At 40.2% G+C, this 12,729-nt stretch overlaps 1 protein-coding gene across 11 annotated transcripts in view; it reads left to right on the top strand.

Annotated features, from left to right (window-relative positions):
- The window catches only part of FAM13C (family with sequence similarity 13 member C), a 137,445-nt gene that overhangs the window by 74,246 nt on the left and 50,470 nt on the right, over positions 1-12,729 (top strand). For all 11 annotated transcript variants that reach the window (XM_059882588.1, XM_010820493.4, XM_059882587.1 and 8 more), the window contains 1 exon segment: positions 4,791-4,848. In XM_059882588.1, the coding sequence (XP_059738571.1) occupies positions 4,791-4,848 (58 nt within the window).

The raw sequence follows: 12,729 nt of genomic DNA, 5'->3' as shown, positions 1-12,729 counted from the left end.
CTTTTCTAAATCGAGCTTGTACATCTGGAAGTTCTCGGTTCACATACTGTTTAAGCTGGCTTGGAGAATTTTGAGCATTACTTCGCTAGTGTGTGAGATCTGTATAATTGTACAATAGTTTGAACATTCTTTAGCATTACCCTTCTTTGGGATTGGAAGGAAAACTGACCTTTTCCAGTCCTGTGGCCACTGCTGAGTTTTCCAAATTTGCTGACATATTGAGTGGAATGCTTTCACAGCATCATCTTTTAACATTTGAAATAGCTCAACTGGAATTCCATCACCTCCACTAGCTTTGTTCATAGTAATGCTTCCTAAGGCCCACTTGACTTCACATTCCAGGATGTCTGATCTAGGTGAGTGATCACACCATTGTGGTTATCCAAGTCGTTAAGGTCTTTTTTGTATAGTTCTGTGTATTCTTGCCACCTCTTCTTAATATCTTCTGCTTCTGTTAGGTCCATACCATTTATATCCTTTATTGTGCTCATCTTTGCATGAAATGCTCCCTTGATATCTCTAATATTCTTGAAGAGATCTCTAGTCTTTCCCGTTCTATTGTTTTCTTCTATTTTTTGCATTGTTCACTTAAGAAGGCTTTCTTTTCTCCTTGGTATTCTTTGGAACTCTGCATTCAGATGGATATATCTTTCCTTTTCTCCTTTGTCTTTTGCTTCTCTTCTTTTCTCAGCTATTTGTAAGGCCTCCTCAGACAACCATTTTGCCTTTTTGCATTTCCTTTTCTTGGGGATGGTTTTGATCATTGTTTCCTGTTCAGTGTTCCGAACCTCCTTCCATAGTTCTTTAGGTCCTCTATCAGATCTAATCCCTTGAATCTATTTCTCACTTCTACTGTATAATCATAAGGGATTTGATTTAGGTCATACCTGAATGGTCTAGTGGTTTTCCCTACTTTCTTCAATTTAAGTCTGAATTTGGCAATAAAGAGTTCATGGTCTGAGCCACAGTCAGCTCCTGGTCTTGTTTTTGCTGACTGTATAGACCTTCTTCATCTTTGGCTTCGAAGAATATAATCAGTCTGAATGGTATTGACCATCTGGTAGAGTCATCTCTTGTGTTGTTGCAAGAGGGAGTTTGCTATGACCAGTATGGACTATGCCGTACAGCATAGTGAGTCGGATACACGTATAGAAACATTGTTTTTTATATTCTTTTCCCTTGTGGTTTATCACAGGTTATTGAATACAGTTCCCCATGTTAAACAGTAGAACCTTGTTGTTTATCCATCCTATATTTATTAGTTTGCATCCGCTGCTGCTGCTGCTGCTAAGTCGCTTCAGTTGTGTCCAACTCTGTGCGATCCCATAGACGGAAGCCCACCAGGCTCCCCCGTCCCTGGGATTCTCCAGGCAAGAACACTGGAGTGGGTTGCCATTGCTTTCTCCAATGCATGAAAGTGAAAAGTGAAAGGGAAGTCGCTCAGTCGTGTCCGACTCTTAGCGACCCCATGGACTGCAGCCCACCAGGCTCCTCCGTCCATGGGATTTTCCAGGCAAGAGTACTGGAGTGGGGTGCCATTGCCTTCTCTGAGTTTGCATCTACTAATCCCAAATTTCCAATCCCTCTCTCCCCACCCCCACCCCTGACAACTACAAGTCTTTTCTCTATGATGTTTTTCCTGTTTTGTAGATGTGTTCATTTCTCTCATATTTTAAATTCCACATAAAGAGTTATCATATTGTATTTGTCTTTTTGACTTACTTTACCAACCTGTAGGTCCATCCAGATTGCTGCAAATGACATTATTTCATTCTTTTTAATTCCTCTTTTAAGAGTGTAATATTCCTGTAAGACTCTTCTTGATACTCTTTTTTCTTGTATCCTCTTTTTTATTCACTGTTTAAATTGCTGTCTTCATTGGCATCTTATGTCCTTAGTGATGCGTCTGTATTTTCCTCATGGTTCTTCCTTCTGTGCCCTAGCTGCCAGATAGCTGCCGTGGCCCTGAATAAGTATGACTCAGCGCTTATCTCTTTCAGCTTATTTACTCACGAAGCTTCAATTATTATTTAATTATTTAATTATGCCATTTCATTATTATCATTTATAATTCTGTTGTGTTTTTACATTTGATCCAAGAGTTCATGTGTTACGTTTACTACACCTACCGGTTGCTATGAACGTTTTTCCTGAACTGTCCTTCACATCCTGAATTATCCTGTGGCATACCTGATATCAGCTTCACTTGACAGATGAGGAAACTGAGAGTGAGAGAGGTTAATCTCTTGCCCATGAGTACCCACACCAGGTTTAAGTGGTAGATCTGGAAGTCATTCTCGGGTCTGGATCCTTCTGTTTCTTTCTCACTTCATCCATCCAAAAGGCATGTAGTGAGTGTGTGCCATGTGCCAGGCGGCGTGCTGGGCTCTGGCCACCCTGTGAGAAACTGATGCTGTCTGGGACCGCCGTGCATCACTGCTACCCCTGCCCTCGCTCTCCAGAACACGCTGTCAAGTGCCCTGTGCTGGGTGAGCCCTGCTCAGGCACTCTCACTTCCCTATTTCATCCTTGCTTCAAGCTTCAACTATCTAAGTAAAAATTCACGAATTGCCTTTCTTCATGCAAGCTACCCGCTCTCCCCTCCAAAGTGACCTATTTTTCTATCTCATTACCCCATCTCTTTCATTCAGCACTTTCAGTATACATCCAAGACCTCTTGGTGTTCTCCTTGAAAATGTTTCTTTCATCTGTCTCTCCCTCCCCATCTCCTCTCCACCATTCTAATATCAGCTCCCATGTCCTCATTTCTTGATTTATGAAAGCCTCAAGGCTGGGTTCTAATTAGTTTTATTCTCTGCTTCAGAATTCACTAGACTCTAAGTTTCCTAAAGGCCTAGAGGGTTGCTCATTGATTCTTATTTCCAGAACACTGTCCAAGTCACACCAGGAGACATTCAGATGACGACTAAAGCATCTTTGATTTTAGATCACAGTTCTCAAACTTGATCTGGGGTTTGTCTGGACATGACAGGTAGCTTTCTTGGAAGGTTATGAGAATGTGTTACATGTAGCTGTTGTCTGCATCTCAATAATATATACTATATATTTTAAACCAACTCTTATTTCTGCTTTCTTCCATTAATGTTTGCTCCCATGTAATTTTTTCCCCATCTGCTGGCATCAGAGCAGAAATTCATGGTTGAGAACTGATAAATACTCCTTCCATCAGAGAACACAGCTCTTTTATTTATTTCTGGCGCTGCCGTAACTCCATAGAAACACAGTTTGAGAATCACTTTAGTTTACAGAGAGGTTATGAGCTATTCAGAATTTTGGTATTCTTGGATAGGCCAACTTCATGCCTGTCCCCAAGAGGGTGTCTCCCATTTTGCAGGAAAGACCTACTGTGTATTTTCTGAAGCCTTGGAGTCACTGTTTGTGTCTCAGGCAACTGACGAGCAGAGGATTGGTGTGCCAGCATTTTCTTCCTCACTTTCTTGTCTTACCTGGTCCATCTCTCCATGGACTCATGGTTGGGACCCTTAATCCTGTCTCATACCCAGGAGGGATATTTATGCAGACATGGTCAACATCAGTGTGACCATCAAATTCTGTTTTACCATCTCCTCCTTTTTCTCATTAGAAGTAAATTATTTGCACAGTTAGCAATACTCATGGAGTGAAAGAAATTTTCATTTTTAAGAATATTTTGAAGACACTAGACTTATGCGTCATTGCTTTTAGAAATCATTCATCTAGATGACCATTCAGAGGACATATATGCTTTCTTCAGAACTCAAACCAAAGCAGAATAGTAATTGTAAATAATTCTGTCCCCAAATAAATCTTTTTGTAAATGACTTAACACTGACTACAGCTTTTATTCCTTAAGATAGTGGGTCTTTTAATAAGGATAATAACTATAATTTAATATATGTATTATATAACAGCATGAAAACTGCTGCAGAAAATCCTTAATGTTATGTAATAGAGGCCATTGGACCATAGCACCTGATGAATCATGTTTTGGAGCTAAGCATCTGCCAGAAGTGGAGTTTTGTTGTTTGTTGCTTGTTTTTAAACTTAAAAATATTTATTTGGAGTAGATTTGCCTTAAAGTCTTTTTTCTTCAATTGGAACCTGAAGTGCAAAGCCTGGCTTTACTGTGTTAGAGAGCAATTGCTATAGCATATTTTGTTGGGTAAGTGATAGAGGGAATTTCCAAAAGCTGTCTTCAGTGAACAAATGGCATCTTTCTGTAACAACTGTACCAGATCACATTTGATCATAAAAACACTGCATCTGCACTGGGTTTGGAGGATTCAGCAGTGTATAAAATGGACAGTCACTGATTTCTTAGAGCCTACATTTTAATGTGGAAATGCAAATAAGCAGCATAGCTTTAGGTAGTGAGAAGTGCTATGAAGAAAATCTAAAAGCAGTGTGTTAAAGACTGAAGGGGAGGAATAGTTTGTTTAGAGAGATCAGGAGGGACTCATTGGGAGGCGACACCGGAGCTGAGCTGATGGTCCATGCTAGGCAGAGTCAGCTTTGTGAAAATCTAGGGGGAAAGCAAGTGTGAAGATTTGAACAGGGAACCAGCTCTGTGTGTTCAAGAAACAAAAGGCCAGAGAGGCTGGAGGTTAGGGGACAAGGTGAGCATGGCAGGAGGTTCTTGTTACAGACCACTATAAGCAGTCTGGAGTTTGTTCTTCAGGCAGTGGGACACCACTGAGCGTTTTTAACAGGAATGTGGCCAAATCTGCAGCAAATGTGCATTGTTGAAAGGTTTCTTTTAAATGGCAATGCTTTTTCTTTGTATTTTACAGAATAGAACAGAGGGCTGCCATTTGGCCAAAGGATGAAACTCAGCAGGACTTCCATGAGGTAGGTGCACTCATTGTGGTTTTGATGAATGTGAATTAGCCAATCATGAAATGTATTATTCTTTTTCCTAGTACTAGAAATTTATCCTGGTTAAAACTTTAAATATTCTTGCTCTTAAGTAAACTTATTTTTCTTGCAGTGCTTTGGGTACTGTTTCCCCTTGCTCTGGAGCAAATATATTTAAAATATTATTTGCAAGACTAATCACTCTGTCTTGGACCAAAACCAAGTCCAGCCATCATTTCATTACATTTCTTTCAACTTTGCTTCAGGATTGTACTACAGCTGTGAGAGTTAACATTTATAAAATTTTCTCTTAATTTTATTTTATCTTCCCCTCCTGCTTTTTCTAATCCCTTTGTCAGTCTCAAATATGATCTTGCTTACTATTTTTCCTCAGAGCATGATACAGCTTGGTGTTGCAAAATGGGCTTCTAATAAACTTTGAGACACTGAGGCCATATTTTCCAATTCAAGTGCTTTCCCACTGAACTGGACATCACAATGTTAATGTTTGTTCTAGATTTTCTTTGAAATATGTAATTTAATGCTCCCATTGGAAATCACTATAATATAATTAGGGTCCCTTTTTTATGAATGCCTTTGCTTTAGTCATTGATTTGGAATACTCTAATTTCTCTTGTCCCATTGTATAATTAAGGAAAAGTGGGTGTTATATCTGATTAGGATCATGTCAAAAAAGAATGTAGAGACTTGATGTTCATAAGCCAAGAACAGAAATGATGGGCTTTAGGCAAATTGTTTGTCATTTGGTGCCATCTCTCATCTGTCTCCAAAAAAAAGATAATTAATTGAACTTAGGTGATTATATTTTTCTTTAAACTGTTGAACCTGGCATAAATGAATAACTAAAGGTAAACTGTGTTCCTGATTAAACCCAGTTAAATAAATTACTGAAGTTGTGGACAGTGTCCTAAGGATAACACAGATCCCTGCTTGTTATTCTTTTGTGCATAGTTACAGGCTTCAGATACCACAATCTCACTTGCGGTAAGAAGAGTGAAAAAAAAGTTTGAGAGAGCAGAGGCAAGAGCTTGAATTAATGAACACAGCTGTTTGCCCCACTGGGAACTAAGCAAAATGCTCATTGTAAAGAAGCACCTATTTGTCTTGACATAAGCGAATAGAAAGATTAAGTGATTCTAAGAGTCAACTTGTGATAGGTTTCAAGTTTATGGGAGAAACTCTGATTTGTGAGCTGGAGCCCCATGAGATTGCTAAGATTACTTGAGCAGTTCTCAGATCACAATTGCCCAAAGCTCTGTATGAAAATCTGCTTTTCTATACTCCTTCACTATATTGTATTTGCACATTACATGAAATGTGCCAGTTCACTGCCCTGAGATTACGCGGGTACAAGAATGCTGAATGAAGACAGACTTCTGAAAGAGCAGTCAGCGCCATATTGTAAATGTGGGCTCTTGCATGAGAAAACTGGTTCTGCTGATCCAGACTTTATAACAATGTGTGCTCAAGTGGAATTGTTCCAGTAAGGGAGTAAATCATATGTGCAGATCACGTTGTAATTATGATTTAGGGGCTGAAGGAAACCCGAGGAACACACACTGAGGAAACTTGAACAGAAGCAGCTCATGGTCCAAAGCCATGCCAGGAGAACTGACTCATTCAAACCTGTCGGGGTCCAGCCCCGGTTGGATCCAGGGATTCCCTCGGGAGGACGGCGTTGGCGATTAAAGGATAGCAAAGCAGAGATTAGAGGCTCATTATAACTGGTTTACGCAGAAAATCAATAAAACCTGTGACATCAGATTTGCTCTGACCACAGAGGCTACAGGCACCCTCTCGAATTGCTGAAGGTGCCCCACCTTAGGCACCTTCTCGAGTGGGTCTTAGAAGCCCAGGCAAGTAAGTGGTCCCAGAGGACCTCCGCGCTCCAATTAAATGTCCTGAAGGAAGAACAGAAAAGAAAAGGAGAGAAAAAGAAACAAGAAAGAATGACACGGGGAGACCAAGCTTTGAGCAAGGCCCATACCTTTATTTTCAAAGGGAGCTTATATACCTTAAGTTGTGCATAGAGGATAATAGGGGGTGTAAAATCATGCAAATTCAGCAGTCTTTGATCCTTATTGAGACCAGGCTTTTCTTTTCTGCAAACTTATCGTATACAAATGGTTTAGGTGATTTACATCTTCTGGCCAGAAGGCCTGTTAACATTTTATGACTCTGATAAAGGTTTGTCAACCATAAGACTTATTTTCTCTAAGAGTAATTATTTTAAAGTTTGGCGCCATCCTCCGAAGGTGTTAGATAAAGTTGCATTCCTATAGGGCAAAGGTTCAGTGGGCTTACAACAACGGAAAGAATTTATTACCTTAAGGGTCTAAAGTTGTTAACACCAAGGCCACTACTTATTTTTTCTATATACCAACTATATTAATTAATACACTTCCAAGGATACAATACAGGGATGTGGAAACTTGGCAGCAAGCATTGGTCTCAACAATGAAATCTTGTACTAGTTCTATTCTAACAATTTCTAACTCCCCGAGAGGCTCTATACTATTTGAATATCTTAAGCTTCCCGTGCCTCTCGCGGTTGGGAGACTGTAAACAATCGTATGCGTAGCTGTAGGAGTCCAGGTAAACCTGTCAGGCAAGTTAGAGAGCCGTCTGAGAGATTTGGATTTAAACACTCCTATTATGCCCAGGAGGCTTATTAACTAGAGCTTTAAGTTGATTTCCTAAAGAGAAAGGTGGTCGGGGATAGCCCCCCGTTAATGTCAGAGGAGTTGGTGAAAGTCGTAAAATAGTAAAACAGACAGATTCTGGTTTTGGGGTAGACGCTCAGGCAGATCCAGGGGGGCCCCTCGAGCCCTGACTCGTCTTTGCATGTCAGGCCTCTCCACATGACCTTTGTCATGGGTGGGAACTCCCATGCTGGCTCCCGGCACAAACTCATTGTTGGAGACATCCTATAGAATGGGACTGTGTTAAACTTGATCTTCCCTAGCTTTTCCTAATCTTAGAGACTGCCAAACTCTCTTATGGAAGAACCCCATAATAATATTTCTTTCAGCAACATAGTCTTATGGAATACAGGTGGGAGATACTACTTTAGTATTTTTAATGCAAATAGAAAATACATATAGAAAAGTGTACATATTGTCCGTGTACAGCTGGATGAATACTCACAAAGTGTGTAACCAGCGTCAAGTAACAGAACATTGTTACAGGCACCCTTATTTAATTCTTTCCAATCACTCTTCCCCTAGAACGGTAACTGTTCTTTGGACTTAAGTAGATTTGTTTTGTCTTTTGTTTATTTGTTTTTCGAACTGCATATACATGGACTGTATGTACTCTTTTGTGTCTGGTTTCATTTACTCAGTAGTATGTGTGAGATTCATATATTTTGGGTATGTAGTTTAACTTTGATTCTCCTTGCTGTAACCCATTGTATGGTTGTTTTTAGTTTTTGACTCATGATCAGTTGCAACTAGTTGTAATTTTTTAAAAGAACTATCTTTCAGTCTCTTTGTACATTTGCTATTGTATCGGAGTATTCCTTCCATCTCTGAGTGGAAGTGTAAGGAAGAGTGTTTTGTTGTGTTAACCGTCTTCATTGTTCTTTGCGCCTATTGTTTACATACTACCCCCTCCAAAACAGAGCCTTCTAGTTCTTTAAAAGAACTCACTAGTTGCGTATCTGCTCTCCCATTCTAACTTGTAAGTCTAAAGAAACAACAAAAAAGTTTCTTTTCTTAAGTCTTTCTCGAATTTGTTACAATACTGATTCTGTTTTATGTTTTGGTTTTTTGGCCACAAGGCATGTGGGATCTTAGTTCCCCAACCAGGGATCGAACCTGTACCCCGTTACATTGAAAGGCAAAGTCTTAACCACTGGACAACCAGGGAAATCCCCCCAAAATGAGTTTCTTGAGCTTTGTAAGAAGCATAGTCCACAAATATTTTCCAGATGTTTTTGTGGACCCTAATGTTGTAATTGTTGGTTATAACAATTTTAAGGTGTTACTGTATTTTCTACAAAGTTCACATCTGGTAATTCATAACTACTTCTTAAGCTTCTTAATTCCACTTGCTCAGATGAGGCTCTGCTGTATTTGATTCCAGAGCTAGTAGTTGACCTGAGCTCTCCTCTGTATAGTAAGGTAATACATGATGTCAAATAGCTACCTATGAGCATCCATCTGTGTGTGTATTCCTGATAGCTTCCCAGTGAACTGAAAAACTCACTTCTCATTTTTACTGGGATGAGTATACATTTAACTCCTGCCAGCCTCACTTTTCTTCTGGTAGTCTCAGGCTCCCAGTTTTTGACCATGGGTCTCTCAATAGGGTTTGCCTCTCCACTCCATGAGCTTTGCTGTCTCTGGGACTATACTATAGGAGCCGGTTTCTGGAAAACTGATTGTGTCCATTCTGGCACCGACCTGAGCTTTCTGACTCTGCCTCCGTATGACATCTGGAGATTTTATTTGTTGGGGTCCCCTGGATCCTAGTTGGAAATTATCTGCCGCTATAATACATAAGAAGGTTTTATTTGTTGTGGTGTCCTGTATCTTGATTGGAAAATATTCTCGACTTGAGATCTGTCAAAGTCTAATTCAGCATAATCCTTGGTTTTGTTTACCCTTGTCTATATAATCATTAAGCAGTCAATAGTTCAAAAAGTTGCTTGAAGGATAAAATGAGAAAAAATACTGTTTTCCCTCTCCATGTCCTAGTAGTTCCCATTACTGGCTTTAGTTTCAATTAAGAAAAAATAACAATATGTGAGGAACACGAATGGATCTCCCCTTCCCTGAGAAAACTTACCCTATTTGGTCCTCATATTACTTTTCTAGCTCCCAAACTGCATACCATGAATCATCACATCAGCTTCTTTTCATTCTTCGTTTGTGAAATTGAGGCAGGTTTTGAATTGGGTTAACTCTAGGAGTGCTTTCAGTTTTAACACTCACTGTTTCTGCTTCTTACCCCGGCTAGTGCTTATAGGATTTAGTCATAGGTTCCCATGAGGGATAGAATGAGGTGAATTGTGCCCCTTTTTGAGTGCATATGCACATGTCTATGTGTGGGGCTCCATGTGAAGGGTTTGATTGTCTTTTTATTACCATCCATAGATTAGCATATAGATACATTCTGGCATCAAGCCTTGTTAGAACTCTAGATGGTACTTACTATTTTGTTTTAGATGTGGTTCTCCCTCAAAACTGTTTTAATTTTGAGGAAATGGTCTAGCAAGAGGTTTCTTTAGGCCCTTGATACTCCTCAGTTGGCTGAATGGTATTTTTTTCTGTAGGACTAGGCAGCTGTATTTTTCTATTGAAATACAAACCCAGTCTACAGGGTTGGGCCTTTAGATCAGAATTGACTGAGTTTTTTTCCTTCTAGTTTCCTTGTGACTGAAAGTCAATTCAAGCTGGCTTTCATAAACAACAGGATTTTATTGATTCACACACCTGGAACTTTACGATCAGGATAGATTCCACTCTTGGCTAGATCCAGGGATTAAAGGCTTGTCAAGTAGACAGCATCTTTCCATTTCAACTCTACTTTCCTATATCGACTTTGTCTTTAGATTGACCCCTCTCTGGGGATATGTTATTCTTACAGCTAGAAATCCTAGTGTATATTAGTTTTCTATTACTGTGTAAAAAATTGCCAGAAGCTTAGCAGCTTTTCTCTTTTATTAGCTCACAGTTGTGCAGATAATAAACTTGGATAGACTCCATTAGACTCTGCTCAAGGTCTCACAAAACTGAAATCATGGCATTGGCAATGATAGATTCTTATCTGGAGGTTCTGCAGATGAGTCCATATTCATGCTCATTCAGGCCATTGCCTGAATTTACTTCCTTGAAGTTGTAGGACTGTAGACCCCATTTCCTTGCTAGTCAGCATCTGGGAGTAGCTCTCAGCTTCTAAAGGCTGCCTGCATTCTTTCTCACCTTGGCCTCTACATCTTTGAGCCAGCAGCACCAAATCCTTCTGTGCTCCAAATCTCTGATGTTATAGTCTACCAGCTAAAAAAAAAACCCTCTACTTTTAAAAGGCTCACCCTGATTGGATCAGGCCCACTGAAGCAATCTCTGTATCCTTGGTCACCTGAGTTAGCACTTTAATTATATCTGCAAAATCTCTTCAACATAGCACCTAAATTAGTGTTTAATTGCATAACCAGTATACAGGAATCTTGGGGACCATCTTTAAAATTCTGCTTATAAGAAATGAAAATAGAGTCCTTTGTATTCTGTAAAGTCTCATACTTGAGTCTCATTTATCTGACTTGGGACCTGTAGCCCATTCTTGAACCAATCACTGTGACCTTGGGGTTTGAAATAAGCTGATTGGCTAGAGAGGGACACATTTTCCCATTTTGGATCAGAAGATGGGTAAATGGATGCTGGGATGCGTAATATTGGTCTCTGGAAGCCTAATATCCAAAGTTATCTGCCTGTATGACACCACTGCGGGGTGCCATTTAGCTTTTCTCTGGTATGGCTTCATGGGTGAGATGAAGTGACCTTGCTTCGCTACTAGCATTTCTTTCTCAGCAGGAATGGTGCCCTGTGATTCATTTAATTTTAGCCACTTTTCTTGTCAGTGTCAACAAGGACATCCTGCAGTCAACATGGTCATGGTGTGAACCCTGGGTTTCTTTCCCAGTGGGATGAACTGCCCAGCAAAGAAACTCTGAACTGTTGCATGCCTGGTTTACCTTGCCCCCTCATTCAGAGGCAACTCTCCAGCCTAATTTCTGGTTTCCAGGGCAACCAGGTTTGTAGTCATGACCCTCAGGGGAATCCTTAGTGTGGCATTGGCAGAAAAGGTAGAAGCCATGCTAGCTGCTGCTCTGTCCGGGGATTAAGTTGGAGAGATTTCAGGGGTGTTGGGCTGAGCAGAGAAGTTCTAGCAGGACTCTCTGTAACTGGCCCACCTGGGTTTGCCTTTCGCCTACCAGCCTCACCATTGCCCACACTCCACGTGGCTTTGTCCTGCCGGCCTTTGCTCCTTCCTTTGGCATGGCATCTCTGTCCTCTGCCTCCTGTCTCACTTTTACATTTACTCATCTGCATGCTGCCAGTTTCTTTTCTCTCACCCACAGTCCTGGAAAGGACTGTGTCTGCTTCATGCCTCCCAGGGGTCAGCCTGTGTGGCACTTTCTTTGCTTTGTAGCTAAAGGAGGAATATAAGGACAAATGTAGTAAGTGTTCTGTAAAGCTAACGTTGATGGACACCTCTTTCATTAGAGATTGTTCTTAAAAATTTCATCTTGTGATGGAATGATGGGGAGGTTTGTTTATCCCTATCTCTATCTCTCTATCTGTCTATTGGTCTACCCATCTATCCATCTATCTATATCCATCTGTCTATACAACTATCTATTTTCCCATTTCCATTTGGCAAAATATAAAGTTGACAAGTTTTATGAAATAGTCATTCCCCAGTAGCCCCTGACAGATTAAAGAAAAATATTTCTGCTCATCTTAAGACCAAAATTTTGCCTGAAAGCTTTAACTTTGGGGATATTTTTTCAACAGTTTTTATTGAGAAGCAAATGTGTACCCCGCTGTGGGTCTGGAACTGCTATGGGGTGTGGGGGCTGCAACAGAAAGTGAACTTTGTCATCCCTGCTTTCCATGGATTTAGAAGGACACACTTCAACTTAGTATCCTAGACTCTGGTCTTCCTAGCATTGGTATCTTTTCCCTTTTTAGGATATTTTTGGCTTTCCTAGGGCTATAAAACTCAGATTTTAAGGCAGGTAAAAGCTTAATTTTCTTGTTTTCTAACAAAATACTAGTATTTGAGGAAATGGCTAATATTTTCCAGTGTCTTTAAAGACGTGGGTTGGTAACTTATTTCTTATGGCAA

This window comes from Bos taurus, chromosome 28, assembly GCF_002263795.3.
Source record: "Bos taurus isolate L1 Dominette 01449 registration number 42190680 breed Hereford chromosome 28, ARS-UCD2.0, whole genome shotgun sequence".
In the NCBI taxonomy this organism is placed as follows: Eukaryota; Metazoa; Chordata; class Mammalia; order Artiodactyla; family Bovidae; genus Bos; species Bos taurus.
The sequence above is the reverse complement of the archived record's forward strand: the minus strand, read 5'-3'. Positions and strand labels throughout refer to the sequence as shown.